Raw genomic sequence first — 12,928 nt, 5'->3', positions numbered from 1 at the left:
TTTTTTTGAGTGATTTTGGGATGTTATCTCTTGTTCCTGGTTTGTCCATCACAGCTGAAGAGGAAGGTCACCCAGGGCGGCCCGTGGCTTCAGCGGGCGTTTATGTCCCGGGGACCAAACTCTTCCTTCGTGTTCGATCTCTGAAATTTTCTCTTGTGTCTTTTTCAAGATCAGCTCGGTGCGTAGAATGATTGTTTAAGCTTGATAGGGCATTTTAGTGTTCTTAAGAGAAGGGTTTCAGGTAACCCTGCCCACAACACTTGCAGAAACACAAGTCAGCCTTTCTAGAAGTGTTTCTTCTGGTGTTTCATTCTAATTTGCTCCTGATTTTCAATTCCTTTTCTAGCAAAACTGTATCTTGTTACTTATATCACCATTCACCCAGCCAAATTCCTGTTTTGATCAGGCCACACACCCATTATTAAAAATCACAGAGGTCCTGGGCACGTGGCTGGCTCAGTCAGTTAAGAGTCAGACTTTGGCTCGGCTCATGATCTCAAGGTCTTGTGGGTTTGAGCCCCGCATCCGGCTCTGCATTGAGAGCTCAGAGCCTGGAGCCGGCTTTGGATTCTGGGTCTCCCTCTCTCTCTGCCCCTCCCCACTTGTGTGTGCTCTCTCTCTCTCAAATATTTTTTTTTTTTTTTAAATCACAGAGGTCCAATTCTGTCCCCCTGACCAACGACGAAAATGTTCCCAGCACAACTAATTGACATCCAGTGAGAAAGAAATTGTATTATCTGTAGGTTTGGAGGGATGCCTGATCTGACCAGGTTTGATGTGACAGAATATCTCATTACTCACCTCTGGCAGATGTCACCTCTACAATTGTTTGTATATACATTACCTTCTTTCTGTACAATTAATATGAGAAAGGTAGCCGCCCATGTCTGAATGCTCCTTACCTCATTCAGGATCATTCCACACAGAATGGAAGAAATTAGTCCTCCTATCATTCCAATTACATTTGTAACTCCCTTAAGAAATCCGTAATAACTGTGAGAAAAAGAACGACAAAACACAGATGTAAAGTCGTACAAACACTACAGGAAAAGCCAGCCTAATGAAATGAGGTTTAAGAGAGCTAACTGTTTATTTCCTGAATTTTTCATTCCTCCTCCTCAAATTCCATTAAAATGTCAAAAAAGTATGCCGATATAATTAACTTTCCGGTTACAGCACAAAGTCAGAAAGGTTGGCTTTTTAAGAGATTGAGAAAATGAGACCATATAGAGTGACAGCCAGCAGGATTAGGAAATCTGTAAATACAGTTGAGAAATTCGGAAAGTGATGTTTATTGGTAATAGAAACCGGTTTAGGGTTAATACAGAATCGAAGGACTCTATTCACCTGGCCTGTTGCCACAGTCCCAGATCCTGGCCCCAGCGACTGCTCCAGTCCTCAGACAAGGAGGGCAGAAGCTAGTTTCCAAACAACAGTGCTTGGCCAGTCCTGGGTACCCAGACCCAGCTCTGCCACAAGTCAACTACAAAAGCAGGGAAGCCCCAGAGAACGATCAGTAGACTAGGGGTCAAATCTATCTGTCGATCCACAGAGCACAAGGAAGTGCCTTTCAGAGAGCGGAATCAGTGTCTTACCGAGAAATGAGTTCTCTCCAGGATGGGGAGAAGGTCACCAGACCTTTCCTGGCTAACAGATTTCACCATTAGAGGTTCTGTGTGTTCTTCCTTTTTCTGAGAGTGAGGGTTTTCTGTTTGTTTTGTTCTGTCCATTTGATTTTGTGTCCCTGAGTCTATTTTATTCCTCCCCTGCCTTCACATGTGGGAGGCTGTGTGTAGTTGGTCTGTTAGTTTCTGTGCCTTAAGAGAGGCATCACCTAGGGACCCAGAGTCCCTGCAAGCAGCCGTAGGCAGTCACTGGGTGCAAATTTGATTTGCTTTTTCGGTGGAGCTAGAGGGTGTGTCCTAATGTGTAAAGAAGAACATTTATGATCGTGAGCAGCCACAGGTGCAGATCGGGGCAGAGACCTCCAACTGTCCCCGGAAGGTAGAGTTCCCTTTTTCATTTTAGCGGTAGGACCCCTAAGGTCTTTGTGGGAATTGGGCCACTGAGGACTTTGGTGGGCCTTTGTCACATTTGCCTTCATGAGCCCCTCTCCCCATAACGATATTAAAAATTATATTTTATGACTGTGTGTGTGTGTTGAAGAACTTTTCAGTGTCATCTAATTGTCAGATTTACTGACATGAAGTTGTCCATAATATGATTTCCTTTTTATATGCTGTGACTTACCATAATGCACACTTTGATGTTACTCATTTGACCGTTTTTCTCTTTTTCTTAATCAGCCTTCATTATTTTATCAATTTTATTAATTCCCAAAGAACCAACCTGTGACATTATCGATTTTATGTTATGACTTTTTTCCCCCTAATCTTCATAATTTGGGGGGAGGGTTAAATTTGCTCCTTTTTTCCTGGCTACTTGAGATCAAAACATGATTACTGATTTGAAGACTTAACTGTCTTTCGATGTATATGTTTAAAGCTATACGTGTCTCTCTCGGCGTGGTTTTAAAACCATCCCACATACTTTGAAATGTCCTATTTCATTATAATTTAGTGAAAGTATTTTCTAATTCCAACTGTGATTTCTTCTTTAACTCAGACATTAATTTGAAAGCAATCGGTTATGTGTCATTTACTTTTGATGGCGACCTTAATTCACTGTGATCTAAGAATATACAGTAAAACCTTGGTATGTGAGCATAATTCGTTCCAGAAACATCCTTGTCATCGAAAGCACGTGTATATCAGAGTGAATTTCAAGAACCGTTAGCTCAGTTGTGATCAGGTGACATTTGGCCTCATGTACAACTCGTATTGCAAGATGTCGCTCGTTTATCAAGTTAAAATTTATTAGAAACGTTTGCTTGTCCTGCACAGGACACTCACAGGACAAGTTACTCGCAGTCCAAGATGTTACTCTTCTGAATGATTTCAATCGTTTTAAATTAATTGCAGCTTGCTTTATGACCCAGCATATTGTCAGTTTCAATAACTGCCCCGTAGGCAACTGAAAATAATTGGGATCCTCTCCTCGTTGAGCACAGTGTCGTGTTCCATATTCATCAATTAGGTCAAGCCCGTCACATTTTGTTCTTGTCATTCTAGTCGTCCACGTCCTTACTAACTTCGTGTCTCCCTCATATTTTGTACAAGCTGTTCAAAGAGGGTATGAAAATTTCTCCCTCCGTGGTACGTTTGTCTAGCTCTTTGAGTCCTCTCAGTTCGTACTGAATATAAATTAAGACTGTATTCTTGGATTCAGAGGTATAATTCTGATATTTTTCTCTTCACCATTGTGAACTAACACTTTATTTCTAGTAGTGTTCCACTTTTTCCGATAGTTGTTTCAAGTTTCTTCTGGTTAATATTTGCGTGGGATACCTCTCTATATCCTTTAATTGCATCCGTGCTATGTCCTCATGTTTATTGCATGTTTTATTTGTAGCAGGCTACAGTGTCCTTTATCATTGAGCTGGACAGTCTTGATACTCACTTGGAATATTTCATCCATATTGGTCTAATACAATAACTGATATACTTATGACTCTTTATCTGTTCACTATTTTCTTTTTGACCTCTGCTTTCACATTCCACTTTTTCTTTCCTCTAGATTCATCGGTTTTATTTTTTCCGTCTATGACAGTATTTCACTGTTGTTTTCAAGCACTGAAGATATTATAGCATGTCCTTTTCACTTTAGTATGAATTATACTTTTACTCTTTTCTCTACAACACCGGAAGCTTAGAACATTTTTAAGATTGTAATATTTTAACATTTCTGTGCATCTCCCTCTTTGCATTGTTGCATCCTGTATTTTAATTCCTTAATGCAGTTTGGTTTGATGTGCATTTCAACTCACAAGGTATTCTCTACTGTTTTGCAAATCAGTGGTCTCTATAATTACACACATATTTACCGCCTTATCGCTCCTGAGTCCTCCTAGCACAATCAGATTTCAATAGGGATAATTTCTTTTTACCTGAAAATTTTCTTTCGGTATCTCTTTTAATGAACATCCACTGGTGGCAATTTCTCTGTCTGAAAACATTTTTATTTTGCTTTGACTTTCGAAGAGTGTTTTCACTAGGTATAAAATTCTAGGCTGACATTTATTTGTCTTTTAGCACTTTATAGAGCTCTGGATTTCATGGTTTCTATTGAAACCAGAGGTCAGGCTTAATATTGTGCTACTGGGAAGTAACATGCCTTTTCTCTCTAGTTCCTTTTAAGATTTTTTTTTCTTTGTCTTTGATTTTTAGCATTCTTAATATATATATTATAATTTACATGTCACATGGTTGAAATTCACAGAGCTTTGTGCATGTGTGGTTTACCGTTTTTCATTACTTTCGTATTATTTGGGGCTGTTTTCTCGTAAAATATGGCTTATGTCCCGTTTTATTTCTCCTTTCCTTCTGAGACTCAAGTACAGATTTGTTAGCCTTTTTACCTCATTCCACATTTCCATTTATTCTCTTTTTTTTTTTCCTGTATATTTTAGTTTGGATATTTCCTATGATACACCTTCCTATTTACCAATCCTGTCTTCTCTTTGTGGCTAATTTGTCATTAAACCTATCTGTTGGGGCGCCTGGGTGGCTCAGTCGGTTGGGCGGCCAACTACAGTTCAGGTCATGATCTCGCAGTCTGTGAGTTCAAGCCCCACATCAGGCTCTGTCATGAGAGCTCAGAGCCTGGAGCCTGCTTCTGATTCTGGTTCTCCCTCTCTCTGCCCCTTCCCTGCCTGCTCTCTGTCTCTCTCTCCCTCCCAGAAATAATAAAAAGAACAATAAAAAAATTTTTAAAAACCCTATTAAGATTTTAATTGCAGACATTTTATTCTTCAGCTCTCAAACTTCCATTTGATTGTTTGTATAGATTCCATTGCTGGTCAAATTCTTTATGTTTTCATCTCTTTTCTTCAGCTTTCCCCCCTGGTTTCTTGGTATATTCATCACAGCTATTGCGAAGTTCTTCTCACCTGATAACTTTAATATCTCTATCAGTGGTAGGACTATTTCTGATGCATTAATGGTTACTGATCACATGGCCCTATCCCTTGTCATGCCTCGTAATTTTTTACTAAATGCTGGATATTGTGAATAAGAGCTGTAGGGACTCCAAGAATATGTCATACTTTTCAAGAAAAGATTCACTGTTCTCTGTACTAGATTTGGAGAGGAGGGAATAGATCACTAATCTAATTAGGGAATGAACTAAGATGAGGCTAGGTTCCACTGTTGGCAAGAGTCAGTTTACCTCTAGAACCCCCCTAGGTATTGCACTTCATGTTGTTACATGGAGAGTTCAGTATATTTGGCCGGGGCCCTCCAGGCTTTGGTAGATCTTGTCTCCTCTGTACAGATAGTATAGGAAATTCTGCCACTTGCCTGGTCGAACTTCAGAATTCAACAAATATCTCAAGGAGAGAAAGTGACTTTATGCTCAAATTCTCTTAATTTCCAATGTTGTCGCTCCAGCCCGTGCACCTGGAAGCTTGGCTAATCTCTCTATTCAGAGAAGCAGCCTCCTGCCAGGGCCAAACCTGGATTATTAGCCATTTGCCAATTGGCACATGACCCCAAGAAAAAAGTGGCAGGAACTGTCCGCTCACCTCAGAGGTGCCGTCCCCTTGTATTTTTGGTCTTATTGGCCTCTGCTGCAGGCTGATGTCTTTTAATGACTGTTTTTGGTATGTCTTTTAAAGAATTTTTTTTTCAAGTAATCTCTACACCCTACATGGGGCTAGAACCCACAACCCCAAGATCAAGAGTCGCACACCCTACTGACTGAGCCAGACAGGCGTCCCTACTTTTGGTACTTTATTTGGCCTTTTCAAAGGTTTCCCACCTGGAATGTCAGTCATCCACAGCTGCTCAATCCTGTGTGGAAGTTGAACAGTTTTCTCAAATTTTGCTTTGCAGTTGTACAATGTTGGGTGCATAGAAACTTAGAAACTTATATCATCTAGTGAATTGAAATAATCATTAAAAATTCTTATTTCTAGTAATGCATCTTGACTTAAAGTCTACTTTGGCTGATCTGTTTTCCTTGATTTTGCTTTTAATCTATTATATTTTGTTTTTGTTTTTATTTTAATCCAGATTAAGTTAATTTGGAACATATAGTCCTTTTATATTTTTTTTTTCTGATACATTTGACTTAAAATGATCATCATTCTTTTTCCCACCAATTTTATGTTCCTGTTTAAACTTTACTCTTTACTTCTTTTTCATTGTTTTTTAAAAATATTTCCTTTACATCGTTATTTTCCTTCAGTAGTTACCCTAGAGATTAAAATATATATTCTTGACTTATTTTAGTCTAATATAAATGAATAGTCTTGCGAATTCCCATTAATGAAAACATCTTAGAACACATATTCACATATTCATTTGTGCCTTTTTATCTTTTGTGCTGTTCATTGTTGTGCATTTTAATTTACATATTTTTATGCCCTAATGGTATTGTCTTTTGTGAATTCAATAATTATTAGATTTATTTTATTTTTTCCTCTCTATCTCTCTTTCTTCATTCCATATTTCTATGCTTCATCTGTGATTATTTTTCTTCTGTCCAAAGAATTCCCATTTAATAAGTTTTCATTGGGTGTCTGTCGCTGGTGAATTCTCATAATTTGCCTGAAAATGTTTTTATCTTACCTTAATTCTTGAAGGAATTGTTGCTGAAGATAGATTTCTAGTTAACAGTGATTTTAGTTTATTTAATTATTTTTTTTTTTCCTATTTGAGATTCGTTTCTAGCTTTCATCGTTCCTGTTCAGAAGCTGCCAGTCTTATTATTTCTTCTTTGAAAGCAACGTGCCTTTTGCACTTGGCTGTTTTTAAGAGATCTCTGTTTCTCCCTCCCCACCTTTCTGGTTTTGGTAATTTTCCTCTGACAAGTGTAGGAGCGATTTTCTTTATATTTGTCCTGTTATCTCTTCGGTAACTAGGACATCTTTGACGACTGTGTTCTCCTCCCAGATTCAGAAGTCTTTAGCATGTTGTTACCGGGGAAAGGATGTGACCTATTTGTACTAAGAGAGGTGATTTCATTCCATAGTTGAAGAAATAAACAGAATCTTCGGTGTCAAGATCCTGAATGCCTTGACAATTCCTCTGAAAACCGTGACCTATCCATACGATGGAACGGACGGTTCTTTGATCTGAGAGTGGCAAGGGGAGAACGTGTGATGCTCTAATCCTCATGCCATTCAATCCTCAAACAGTAGCTATTTGATATGAGGAATGAAAACAACCTGGAGGTTGCTGTAACTCAGGATAATCTTCTGGACAACGGTCTGCTCTACATTTGCTCATTCCTCAGCTGCAACAGTCTGGGGTAAAAAGCATTTTGGAGATTTAAATAGCCACTGAAGGAGACTTTCAATTTTATCCGTTTTATATTTTGGCGTACTATGATTTAGTAGAGCCCAAATAATATTCCAATACCTGAACTACAGTTGAGACCCACACGGAGGGGGTGCACAATCCATCCAGTCAAAAATAATTAAAAGTGGGGGCTTCTGGGTGGCTCGGTCAGTTAAGCATTGGACTTCGGCCCAGGTCATGATCTCACAGTTTGTGAGTTCGAGCCCCGGGTCGGGCTCTGTGCTGACAGCTCGAAGCTTGGAGCCTGCTTTGCATTCTGTGGCTCCCTCTCTCTCTGTCCTTCCCCTGCTTACACTCTGTCTCTCTGTCTCTCTCTCTCTCTCTCTGTCTTTCAAAACTAAACAAACATTTTAAAAAATTATTTGAAAAATAATAATTTAAAGTAATTCAAATCTTTTTTGGAGCCTTCTTTTAAGAATGTCAAGGCAATGACAGTTTCTTCTTAACGCATCACAGAACATCTTTCTAATTCTCTGGGCTTTTCTACTCTTGGTACCCACCATAAGCAATAGCGGCCACTACATTCTTAGGTCTTCTCTGTCTCACTCAATCCTAGTTTCCAAACAGTACTCTCACAAAACCACATGTGTGTGTTTCTGCTTCCTTCCAGAACTTTCTTCCCCACCACCTTTGTTCTGCTCCAACCTATATAATCCCTGTACTACTCTTCAGTTCTAACAAAGACCAAATTTCGCCGAGAGGACAATTCAGAACTGTATCTGCTAAGAGAACTCTCTCTAATAGGCAAGAGAAGTATATGATTAGGAACATTCTGCTTTAAGTAAGTTTGGTCTCCATCCCATTAGTAAAAGGCGATTAAGCCCTACACATTGATATGATTGAGCTATAACGCACATATGCCCTAAAGACCGAGGATGACCTAGCTTAAGAGACTGAGAATTGTTTCTAGTTTGTGTATTAGGATATTTATTCTCCCCGACTCTACAAAATTAGCTGGCCGACCTGGAGTTTGGGTCCATTGGAACAGTGCAACTCAGGCCAAGTGCTGTGTTACCCCAGCCCCTGCTGGTTGAGATAGTTCAGGTCCTACTGAGCAGATGCTAGCAACTGGCACTGTTGAGGGAGTGACTACAGCTGGTCCACTTTGGAAGCAGACGTATGTAGGTATGCACCCTCCGTCCTTATTGCTGTATGACTTAACATAAATTCCTTACCCTGCTCTTTAGTTTCCTCGGCCACACTCATGTGGATAACATGATCTCATTCACATTGCGGCATGATGGGCACATGGAAAATACTCAAGAAATGCTACTATTTATAATTTCCTTTCTCATTCTTTTTGGGTTTTTTTTAAATGTTTATTTGTTTTGGAGAGAGAGCACAAGTGGGAGAGGGGCAGAGAGAGGGAGACACAGAATCCGAAGCAGGCTCCAGGCTCTGAGCTGTCAGCACAGACCCCGATGTGGGACTCGAACCCATGAACCGTGAGATCATGACCCGAGCCGAAATTGGACGCTTCACCGACTGAGCCGCCCAGGCGCCCCTCCTTTCTCATTCTTGACCTCAAAGTGCATATGGCTCAGTTGACGTGGTGCTTTCTATATCAAATAATCCTTGCACGTTTTTATACAACTCCAGGTGATCAGAACACCTGCGGGCGTTTTTAAGGAGGGTCTTGGAACTGAATGAAACAAATGGATACATGTCCTCATTACTCTGACGCTCACCTTGTGTAGATATGATGGACGAGGTTCTTTGTAAGAGTTGACAAGTGGGTTATTTTTTGTTGATTTTGCATCTCTACCCCCATGGCCCCTGCTTTACTAAACTTCAGAGAATCGTGTTCACAGTGGATCTAAGTTCCCCAGGGACTACTAGCCCCGCAAAGTACGATGTAGACAGCGCCCCCTGGAGCTGTACAAATGGCAGAACTGCTGCCATCAGTCACACTTAGTGTATCTTCCACAAGGGCAGAACTGAGGACCCTGGGTGGCTCAGTCAGTGGAGTGTCTGACTTCGGCTCGGGTCATGATCTCACGGTTTGTGAGGCCAGGCCCCGTGTCAGACTCTGTGCTGACAGCTTGGAGCCTGGAGCCTGCTTTACACTCTGTCTCTCTCTCTCTCTCTCTCTCTCTCAAAAATACGTAAACATTAAAAAAAAATTTTTAATAAAAAATTTAAGTTAAACTAAATGCGATTAAAAGGCGGAATAGTAAAGAGAGCAAAAAGATCTTGCTAGACGGATCTGGATTCAAATCCTAAGTAAGATCCCAAACCAGTGATGAGGTCTTAGACGCACAAGTATCTGACCCTCAGTTTCCTTGGTTGTTAAATAAGTATGTTTACTAACTGGGGGGTTGTCACGAAGATTCATGATATATAAACATGCATACACTAACAACGACAGCAGAGCAACTGACCTTTATGCGGTGCTTGCTGTGTGCCCGGCGCTCTTCTGTGTATTTGACCTGTTAACTTATTTAATCCTCTAATAACCCTATGAGGTCCACATTCTCTTATTACCCCCGTTTTGTAGATGTGAAGCAGGCACAGAGAAGGTAAGCAGGTTGCTTGAGCGGCGTGTTCACGCTATTATCGAAACCGAACCTTCCGACTTTAGAACCTGTGCTCTGAATCACTGGGCTACACTTCATACACATAAGAGTTGCACACATTAATATATCATTAGGCACATAATTATTACTTAGAGGAGATTTCTGAACTATACTGACGCTGCTTTGGGAAGCATTTTGGCCTGCCGGCCATGAACGCACAACACGGTGGAAATCTTAAAGCGCCCTGGAGAGCTTGGATACAAGAAAGAGATGTTTACCATCGTACCTGGGAGCAATATCCAAGCCATTAATAAGTAGTCCGGCCATACAAAAGCTTCCTGTGGAACCAGTAAGTATCAGGAAAACGATGGTGCTGTAGAAGCTGAAACTCAGGTGAACCAGGCACAGACCGAAGAAGGGAGGCAGGAAGAGTCCTGGGGAGCCATCCAGACAACACAGTTAGGGGTGTCCCGAAGATGGGGTGAAGTAACTCAAAGTGCTTGAATGTCCTGGCTGTTCCTTACCTAGTGTGCTGAAGAGCTTCCGGATGGTATTGAGGCGGAGAATATTCCTGGACAGGAAGAAGTCTGCAGCGTGACCTGCCAGGATACCAAAGCTCCACGCAAACAAATAGGGGAGGGCTGACAGCAGCCCATTCTGAGAAAGAAATGTCATCGGAAGGATGAGTCCGGTAGCCAGAGCCATCCCTACGCTGAAGTTCAGCACTGAACATCTGTATTGCCATAGGAGACACCATCAACATACAACCACAGAATTCTGACTTGGGGCCACACCACCCAAAAGAAAGAGGAAAATAGCCTTGAGGTCAGACATAGTTGTCACGGGGTGTCTCGGTCAGATGAGTGTCCGACCCTTAATTTTGGCTCAGGTCACGATCCCAGGGTTGTGCAGTCGAGCCCCACATCGGGTTCTGCACTGAGTGAGGATTGCTTGGGATTCTCACTCTCCCTCTGCCCCTCTCCCCTCTCCCCTCTCCCTGCTCGTGCGCTCACACTCTCTCTCACTCCAGTAAATAAATAAATAAATAAATAAATAAATAAATAAATAACGGTTGTCACAGTATGTCTAGTTTTCTATCGGTGGTGTCACGGGAACTGAAAGTTCTGGATAATAGAGATGAAGACTACACTTGGGAATGGGGACAGCTGGCTCGGGGGAGAAAGAGTGATGACAACAATTACAAACATTTATCTGGTGCTTACTCTGGATCGCTGCTATTAATTCTTTCAACCCCTCCATGGTCTCGTGGAGGGCAAAATTGAATCAGAAAGAGCTTAAATGACCTCACTGTCACGTTGGCCCCTAGGCTGGGTTCCTGAAGGTTCACTGCAGAATGCCACTTTGGGCATTCCATTTCTATGGGAGTCTTTTCTGGTTACCATGGCATCAGACATAAGGTTCTAGGCATCAGTGATTCTCCAAGTCAGACAAGCAATGAGAGAGCCCGTCATTTCAAAGCAAGAGCTGAGTCATGGGTTCTCAGCCCGGGACTCATTGCCTTGTTCCAAGAAATAGGATGGGTGTGACTGGGCACGGTGGAGGGGAGGATGAGTCCCTGTAGGGAACGATGGTGTTGAGCCTTGAGTACTACAGCAGGGCAATAATACATACAGTGAATGGTGGGGAAAGGCACTACGGGAACAGGACTGTGTTTTGCGGAGGCCGGACACGGTGCCTACACCTTTTGTTCCGGGAAATGGTGACAGAAAAAGTGGAAACAGTGAGTCTCCAGGTGCAGAGCATCAGCTAGACAGTGTAGAGAGGCCAAGAGCTAGGACTAGAGTCATGAGAAGTTTCATAAAGTTAAAAGGAGAGGAAAGGTGTCCTTACCTCTTTTACATTCACATGAAGGTTGGAGTCGACAAACGTTGGGGTGTAGAAAAGCATGATGTTGTTTGTCCAGTGGAAAGCAAAAGAACCGAAAACAATGGCCCAGAGTGGGAGAGACTTAATCATAGCCTTGATCGGCAGAGACCGTGTTCTTGAGCTGCTCTGGGAAAAAACAGCAACAACAACGAAACGTTGACTGTCAGCCCATTAGGAGAAGCTGGAACGCAGTTTCTTTGGGCACAGAATCTGGGAGCTGCCACCGTGGAGCGTCCGTGTCCTACCTGCTGCTGGTTGAGGGATGACAAGATGTAGTTCTTCTCACTGACGCTTATACACGGGTGGGTCTTGGGGTCGTCATAGAACAGAAGGAACCAGAGAAGACTCACGCCACAGCCACAGGCGCCTCTCAAAGCAGAACAGGTTAGAATTGAAATTGCTTCTGTCCATAGTAAGTGCCCTTCCCACCTTGACGTGTCTCGTCATCGGTCCGAGAACCTGAACCTCCTCTTTCTTCTTTGCAACTTTACAGCAAAGCTTGCATTTTGGGCAGTCCTCTCTGTATCCGAGGCTGCCTCTGCCTCCAGAATGAATTTTGCGGAAAGGGCGGCAAGCCCTCTGGCCCTCGAGCCTCTGTATCCCTCCACTCATTAGAGTGGACCTCCCTGCTCCTAGACAGACCCTCATCTCTAGATCCCTGATGTGTCCCACCGTGAGAAGACGACACAGCCGAGACCTCAAAGGGCTTGACCATCACCTAGCTTTGGGAGCTTCGGTCTTGGCCATGCTCTTAAGATACAGCCCCGGCCTGAGGGATTATACAAGTCCTCCCTGAGTTTGCCAAAGGATTTGTCGTTTTTGAGTGTTTTGTACTAATGACCCTTTAGCAATCCTGTTAGGACAGGGGGTGCAGTGCTCGCCAGTGCATCTTCCAGAGATGCATTCATTCATTCGAAAAGTAGTGATGAAATGCTCATTCTGTACCATTCACTATTCTAGGCTCTGGGGGTAGAGCAGCGGATAGACCAGACAGATATTTCTGTCTTCGTGGAGTTTATTTTCTAGTGGATGAGAAGGAGAGCATGAAAAGTAAGTAGGTAAAAGGTGTTAAATGTCAGTGGTAAGAGCTGTGGAGAGAAGTTG

At 42.2% G+C, this 12,928-nt stretch overlaps 1 protein-coding gene and 1 long non-coding RNA gene across 2 annotated transcripts in view; one reads left to right on the top strand and one right to left on the bottom strand.

The window, feature by feature from the left end:
• Positions 1–12,928, top strand: part of LOC125165350 (uncharacterized) — a 64,828-nt gene that overhangs the window by 12,137 nt on the left and 39,763 nt on the right. The window lies entirely within an intron of this gene.
• SLC17A1 (solute carrier family 17 member 1) overlaps positions 1–12,928 on the bottom strand; it is a 212,720-nt gene that overhangs the window by 188,493 nt on the left and 11,299 nt on the right. Inside the window, exons 6-10 of the mRNA XM_047858095.1 lie at positions 12,070–12,191; positions 11,789–11,950; positions 10,462–10,594; positions 10,224–10,371; positions 903–993 (exon numbers count right to left, since the gene is read on the bottom strand). Of these exons, the coding sequence (XP_047714051.1) occupies positions 903–993; positions 10,224–10,371; positions 10,462–10,594; positions 11,789–11,950; positions 12,070–12,191 (656 nt within the window). The remainder of the gene's footprint in view (positions 1–902; positions 994–10,223; positions 10,372–10,461; positions 10,595–11,788; positions 11,951–12,069; positions 12,192–12,928) is intronic.

The sequence above is a fragment of the Prionailurus viverrinus genome, chromosome B2, assembly GCF_022837055.1.
Source record: "Prionailurus viverrinus isolate Anna chromosome B2, UM_Priviv_1.0, whole genome shotgun sequence".
Taxonomy (NCBI): Eukaryota; Metazoa; Chordata; class Mammalia; order Carnivora; family Felidae; genus Prionailurus; species Prionailurus viverrinus.
Note: the sequence above shows the minus strand (reverse complement) of the source record. Positions and strands in the feature narration are given on the sequence as shown.